The following is a 7,324-nucleotide window of genomic DNA, read 5'->3' as shown; positions in this document are numbered from 1 at the left end:
TGCCCCACCGCGGCCCCGGGCTCACCACACTCCGGGGACTCGTCGGAGCCGTCAGCGCAGTCCCGGTCGTGGTCGCACACAAAGTGCTTGGGGATGCACTGGCGGTTCTGGCACATGAACTCCCGGTCGTCGCAGGTGCTGTTGTACACTGCGGACGGAGGACAGCCCTCAGCCCCGGCCAGAGGCCGCCCGCCACCCAGACCTTCCTGCGGTCTCAGTGGCAGAACGGGCAGAGCACGGGACGGGGTCCGGACGCCCGGGCTGGAGACGGGCTCTGCCGCGGACCCCTGAGTGACCCCTGCTGCAGCGCTTCCTCTTCTGGACCTCAGTTTCCCCTGTGCAAGTGAGACCGTGGCTACTTGCTGCCCACCCCTCCTCACCACCCACCCCGCCACTCACGGCAGCCGGCGGCCACGCTCTCGTCGGCGCCGTCGGCACAGTCCTTGTCGCCATCACAGAGCCAGCGCTCGGGGACACACACATGGGTGCCCGGGCAGGAGAAGGAGTTGGGGCCGCACGTCTTGCCCTCTGTGGAGGGAACAGGGAGCTGCTGAGGCCGGGAGCAGGCAGGGCAGGGCGTGGGTGGATGGTGGGGTGGGCACCTGTGGCCCCAGCCCCCCTCTCCACAGGGAGCCCCCCTCCCCACAGTGAGCCCCCCTCCCCACAGAGAGCCCCCCTCACCACAGTGAGCCCCCCTCACCACAGTGAGCCGCCTCGTCCGAGCCGTCCCCGCAGTCGTCGCTGCCGTCACACAGCCACTGCTTGGAGATGCAGCGATGGTTCTGGCACTCAAACTGGGCCTCGGAGCAGAACTTGTCTGGGGCAGTCAAAAGCCTCAGTTAGATGGGGAGGGAGGAGGGGGGAGGGGAGACCACGGCACCCCTCTGTGGGGCCCAGCAGGACTGGAGAGGTGACCCCCTCTCTTCAGGGTCTGGGTGGGGGCTCGGGGTGAAGGCCCCAGGTGCCTCCCCCCAGGAGGGCACTTCTGGTGGAAGCCGAGAGCAGGGCCGGGACGGGGTCCTAGCGGCTGTGGGAGAGCCCTGGCCCCTCAGGTCCTCGGCTCCCGGCTTAGGGGCGGGTGCTGGTCACTCACTGCAGTGGGTCTCATCCTCCCCATGTTCACAGTCGTCCTCCTTGTCACATGTCCAGCTCATGGGGATGCAGCGCCCACTGGGGCAGGCGAAGTAATTCAGGGGGCACCTGGGGCGCTTCACACCTGGGGGCGGGAAGTCGGACCTGGGCAGTCCCGCTCGTCGCTGTAGTCCCCGCAGTCGTTGGCGCCGTCGCACACCCAGCTGGGCGCGTAGCAGAGGGAGGTGTGCTCGCAGGGCTGGAAGTGCACGCCCTTCACCCCCAGGCGGAAGTAGCTGCTGCAGTCGGTGGCGCCTGGTGGGGGGCGGGGGTGAGGGGTGACACCAGTTCCCTCCAAACACCCTCCCAGGCAGCAGCCGGCCATGCGGGCCTTGGTGCGTTTTGGAAAGTTGGACAGGTGTCCCTGAGGGGGGTGCTGCCCACACCTTCCACTCACTGCCCCTCCCTGAATCCCAGGGAGCTCGGCCTGGAGGCAGGGAGCAGGCCGGGGGGGATACAGGCCGCCTGTGGGCCAGAGGGAGGACGGGGGAGCAAGGCAGGAGCCAGGGCGGCCCCAGGAAGGGCACCACTCACTGCAGTTCATCTCGTCGGAGGCGTCGTCACAGTCCACGAACTGGTTGCAGCGGCTGGAGTTCCCGATGCAGGTGCCGTCCCGGCAGCGGAACTCGCCGGCACCGCAGGCCGTCTCTAGAACAGGGGCCACCGGTGCCATCAGGCGAGGTCCTCCCTGGGGGGCCAGGCCGGCCCAGGCCCAAGCCCTGTTCACAGAGTGGCCTGAACCAGACCCCCGGGGCTGGGACCCAAAGCTCGGCAAGGTGGGGTGGGGCAGAGGTCGGGGGCCGGGGGCCGGGCACAGCGTCCCACTCACTGTTGCAGGGAATCTCGTCGGAGCCGTCCCCACAGTCATCTGCCCCGTTGCACCACAGTATGTTGGACACGCACCGCCCGTTGTTGCACTGGCGGAAAGTCTTCTTGCAGCGGCGCGAGCCTGCGGGTGGGAGCAGGCAGCGGTCAGCAGCAGCTACAGCGGAGGGGCTGCCTCTGCGTCTGATGAGCTGCCCTGCACTCATTCCCTGGACACAATGCAGCCCTGCTACAGGCCTGCCTGGCACAGGGCTCGGGTGGTTCTGCAAAACGCCGCTGGGCCCTGGGGCTTTTGCTCCCTCACTCCCGAGTCTGGAGTGGAGGCAGGTGCCTGGAGGCCAGAGGTCTGGGGAGTGGCTCCTTAGGCTGGAGTGGAGGCTGGTGCCTGGGGCAGGGGTCTGGGGAGTGGCTCCTGAGGCTGGAGTGGAGGCTGGTGCCTGGAGGCCAGGGGTCTGGGGAGTGGCTCCTTACTGCAGTAGGACGGCTTCTCGTCGGACTTGTCCTTGCAGTGGGAGACGCCATCGCACGTCAGGCTGAAGTGGATGCACTCGCCGTTGGCGCACTCGAACTCGTCTTGTATTCGGCACGAGGAATTCACCGCTGGGGAGGGAGGCGGGGAGCTTCATGAGCCAGGGCCCCGGCAGCATCCCTCTCCCCACCCAGCATAAGGGCATCCTGTTTCTCCTCGGTGAAAGGCTGGGCTATCGGGGGGCCAGGGAGGGGCTGGTCCCCAGGGTGCACCCCGGTCCCCTCCAGCACCCTCCTCCCTCAGGCGCCTCACCCCGGCAGGTGAGGTCCTCCTGGAGGATGCGGCCCGCTCGGCAGGAGCAGTTGACGTGGCCTTGGTGGGTGAGCAGACACAGGTCCTGGCAGCCCTCGTTGTTGATGCGACAGGGGGAGAGCTCACCTGAGGCCGGGACGGGGGGCAGTGGGCTTGAGTGCACAGACGGGATGCACACCCACTCCCCCAGCTTCCCTGAGCTCCCGGCACTGGCCGTGGCAGGCGTGTGGTGGGGGGCCGGGTGGGGTGTTTGGGGTGCCTGAGATGGAGGGTGTGCTCTTAGGTGGGGGTCATATGGAATTCCAGGTGTGCTTTGGGGCGAGTCAAGTCTAAGCAGAGTTCAGATCATGTGTAATGGTGGGGGCCCCAGGGCCTGTGTGAGAGGCCCAGGAAAGCTGCAGTCTGTGTGGGGGACACTCAGTCAGCCAAGCCCAGTGAGGGGGGCGGTGTCTGCACACGATGCAGCTGGTGGTGCAGGCAGAGCCTGGGCTGAGAGCGTGCGATCAGCTTCCGGGGGATTCGCGGTTCTGGGCGGGAGGAATGACAAGAGCATGTGCTGGAGGTCCACGGAGTCAGATGAGACAGAGGAGGGTGGCAGGAGTGTGTGTGAGTGTGTGAGTGTGCATGTGTGTGCATGTGTGTGCACGCTGGCAGGACGGGCAGGACAGCACGGCTGGTGCAGCGGCCCCACTCACAGCTGTTGGTGTCATTGGCCACCGCGATGATGCCCATGGGCTGCTGGGGGATGTCCACGCGCAGCAGCTTCATGTCGCTGCCCACGTACTTGTTGGCTCGCTGCACAGCCCGCCGCACCCAGTCCGTCCAGAAGATGTGCTCCCCGTACACGGCCAACCCGAAGGGGTGGACTGGCTCCGACTTCAGGATCACCTGCGGAAACAGCGCCATTGCCGTCCCAGCATCGCGTGGGCCTCTCGCCGACTCCACCCCCTGCAGCAGGCGCCTGGCCTAGGCCCCTAGACAGTCACAGAGTGGGAGGGACCTGCAGAGGCATCGTGCCACCTCCCTCACTGAATCGATGGGGAAGCCACGCCTGGAAGGTGAGGGCTGCGCAGCTGCACAGCTAAGTGGCAATGTCAGGGCCTGGATGGGGCGCCTCGGGCCCTCCTGGTTCTTCCTACCACCGGACGGCCTTAAATTATGTAGGTGATGCCTGAGGAATTTATGAGGGCAGGATCCAGGCATCCCCAGGACCTAGGACAAAGGACTAGGACTCCCCTGTCTGTTCTGCCCTTCCCTGGCCTTCCCACCCCCAGGCCCTGGGCCAACCCACCTCCCTGACGCTCCCTCTCTGCGACTCTGCGCCTGGCGTCCTCCTCAGCTGACCGGCCACCCCCGACCCAGCCCCCTCGTGCCGCCGTCCATCCGCCTGCCCCGGAGACTCACGTAGCGGTGGGAGCCATCATACTCGCACCGCTCGATCTTGTCCAGGGTGGCGTCGGAGAAGTAGAGCTTCTCCGCACGGTGGTCGATGGCCAGGCCGTTGGGGGTGCGGATGTCCTTCTCGATGAGAGTCAGGGCATTGGCTCCAGACAGGGCCGCTCGCATGATGCTGGGGTGCTGCTCGTTCCAGTTGGTCCAGAACATCAGGCTGCGGGGAGAGAGAGCCTCAGGGGACAGGAGTCAAGGCCAAGGGGTCCGCCACGGAGGGCCCAGGCCGGCCAGGGACTGGACCAGACCCCAGGCCCCAGGCAAGCTCCGAGCTGCTAAGGCCACACAGCCCCGGTGCCGGGAAGGGCCCGGCCATCTGCATCTCCTAAGACAGTGTAGCCAAGTGAGTTGGGCTCTGGGGCTCCAGGCCTGGCCCCACCACTTGCCAGCCAGGGACCTCACCACGTTACGTAACCTCTCCATGCCTCAGTTTCCCCCTCTATGACGTGGGGAACTACTCTCTGTCCCACAGGGTGGTTTGAGGGTTGAACGAGTTAGCATCCACCTGGACCACAGCCCTGTATTTTCTATTATTTTATTAATGCTCTCTTCTCCCTGCATGCAGGAGACCCTTGCTGAGTGTCTGCTCTGTCCTAGGTCCTGGGGATGCATGGATCCTGCCCTCACAAAGTCCTCAGGAATCACCTACATAACTTAAGGCCTTTGCATATTTGCGGTCTGAGCCCCTGAACGAGCCTCTGGGCCTGCTCTCCATAAAGGAGGTGGTGGGAGGGCCAGCGCGCCGTGCTCCCCTCCGGGGCGGCAAGGCCCCGCGGTGGGTGTGCAAGACCTCAGGCTGGTCGAGCACCACAGTGTGTGAGGGTGTGGTCCTCACATCACCTGCACTGGGTCGTGACTCCGGGTTCTCGGTCTCAGAGATTCACTTAATTAGGCCTGGGGTGGAGCCGGGAACCAGCCATCCCCAGGCCAGCCTCACGCACCCTGGGGTTCTGGGGTCTGCGAACCGCTGAGCTGCACGGGAGTCAGTTCCGTTCTCCAGTTTTTTTCAGAGGATCTGCCATCCCCGCCCCCAGTACCTCTGCACCCCTCCCCCTGCCCCTCTGATGTTCTGGCCACAGAGCTGTCCTCGGCCAGTGGACTTGTCTGGCTTGTGTTCTGGACTCCTTTGCAACCTCAGCACCACCCCACCCCCCTCCGTGGGAACCTTTGGATTAGGCGTGGGAGGCCCCCTTTCACCCCTCCCTACCTGGGGCTCTCCCTCCTCCAGCTCTTTCTCAAAGCACTCCCGTCTGTTCTGCCCTTCCCTGGCCTTCCCACCCCCAGGCCCTGGGCCAACCCGCCTCCCTGATGCCTCAGCGATCACAATGGCCCTGAGCCATCATGCTTCCCGCCATGACTTCTCTCCCAGCTGGTGGCTTGAACAAGCCCAGCTCAAGGGGTGCACACAACAGGTGGGTTCAGCGGACAATCTTTGCCTGAAGCGTGAAGTCCCAGAAATACACAGGACCTACTATGTGCCTCAAACGTGGCTCACTGATGAATGAACGGACTGATCCCCAAGCCAGAAGGTCCTCCGCAGCCCCCTTTCTGATCCTCGCCTCGGCTCAGGCACCCGAAATACTATGATGCTCACATTACAGGAGAGGAAACCGAAGCTCAGAGAGGTCATGTAGCTGGTCCGAGGTCACACAGCAAGGAAGCCGCTGAGCTGAGGTTAGAGCCAGCCTCTCCCACATGCCCTGCCTGGGTCTGCTTGGGTGGTTTCTACTCCCTAGACCCCCGCCCCGCCATGGCCCATGCCGCCCGAGCCCTCAGCTCACTTCTGGCACTCATCCAGCACAAAGGCCCGTGGGTGGTCATCTCCAGACATGGTGATAACCGTCTCACGCTCGAAGGCCCCTACGCGGGTCTGGTCCACCGTGTGGCGGGTGATGGTGGATGTCGTGTAGCTTGTCCAGTAGAGAGTGTCCCAGGCACGGTGATAGGCCAGGCCTTCCACGGAGCCCACATCTACGAGAAGGAAGGAGCAGCCGGGGTTGGGATGGGGCCAGAAAGCAGGGCTGAAGGGACGGCCTGGGCAGGAGCTAAGGGGGCAGCCTCAGGCACCCCCTTCCTGAGCCATGTGGGGTTGGAAGAGATGTGTGGGAGCTGGGAAGCTGGGGGGGACACAGCCCTCGGTGCCCCCAAGCCCTGTGGTATTACCCTGTTTCCCACCCAATGACCCACGGCCCAGCTCCTGGCCCTCTTCCTGCGTCTCCCCGTGTGGGTAGACAGGACTTTATGTTGCCGCCATACCCCCCGGAGCTAGAGTTCTGCCGTGTTGGGTGCGAACGGGATTTACTGGGAGCTTCCTGCTTAAAAAGACCCTGAGCCAGATGTGTTGTAAACATCTTCAACTGAAGTTAAAGAACTGAGTGCACAGTGAGAGACAGGTACCGCCTCTGAGAGAAAAAGACTCAGGGTTCAGTGGCTTCACGCTGTGGGACCGCGGCTGCCAGAGGCGGCCGTAGTGGAAGCACGGTAGCCTGGACAGTGGCCGAGGGCGGGGCCGCTCCGCAGCCTCTCTGGTCCAGCCCAGACGGCAGAGGGTCATGTTCAGTTTGGACGCTCCATGTTTAGACAGGCGTGTGGACTGGACCACGTGAAGCAGAAAACTTCCAGAGGCGGCTGAGAGGACAGCCCGTTGCTATCACCCCTGTAGACCCGGCCCCGGTTCACGGTCTGGTTGGATGAATGAACACATGACCACGTGAATGTGTCTAAGGACCCGGGTACCCAGCCTGGAGAAGACAGGACGCAGGGGAACAAACAGTTTCCACAGAGCGGGAAGGCTGTCCCAGGACGACGGCTCCAGCGCCCACGGCCCTTCCTGGCCCGTCCTGTGCTGAGCTGAGCTGAGCTCTCACACCGGCCGCCTCTGCGCTCCTGTCTCTACACAGACAGGAAGTCGGAGGCTCGGGGAGCACAGGAAACGTGCCCAGGTGACTGACATCCTGTGTCTGGGCGTGAACCCGTGAGCACCGGACACACAGAGGGGAGCTGGGGCTACCTGGGCAGCCTGGGGGCGAACCAGGACCAGCGGGGAAGTGAGAGGGGAGCCAACTCAGCCTCCAGAGAAGGAGAAACGTTCCAATAGCTACAGCAGGCATAGCGTGATCCGATGGCCCCCTGTCAGGG

The 7,324-nt window shown here is 64.4% G+C and overlaps 1 protein-coding gene across 1 annotated transcript in view; it reads right to left on the bottom strand.

Annotated features, from left to right (window-relative positions):
- The window catches only part of LRP1 (low density lipoprotein receptor-related protein 1), an 80,347-nt gene that overhangs the window by 17,140 nt on the left and 55,883 nt on the right, over positions 1-7,324 (bottom strand). The window contains 12 exon segments of the mRNA XM_014550053.1: positions 9-148; positions 400-528; positions 701-817; positions 1,094-1,238; positions 1,241-1,386; positions 1,666-1,779; positions 1,961-2,080; positions 2,428-2,556; positions 2,738-2,863; positions 3,433-3,625; positions 4,142-4,346; positions 5,968-6,157. Of these exon segments, the coding sequence (XP_014405539.1) occupies positions 9-148; positions 400-528; positions 701-817; positions 1,094-1,238; positions 1,241-1,386; positions 1,666-1,779; positions 1,961-2,080; positions 2,428-2,556; positions 2,738-2,863; positions 3,433-3,625; positions 4,142-4,346; positions 5,968-6,157 (1,754 nt within the window).

The sequence above is a fragment of the Myotis brandtii genome, unplaced genomic scaffold (assembly GCF_000412655.1).
Source record: "Myotis brandtii unplaced genomic scaffold, ASM41265v1 scaffold581, whole genome shotgun sequence".
Lineage (NCBI taxonomy): Eukaryota > Metazoa > Chordata > Mammalia > Chiroptera > Vespertilionidae > Myotis > Myotis brandtii.
This window is presented reverse-complemented; position numbering and strand designations above follow the sequence as displayed.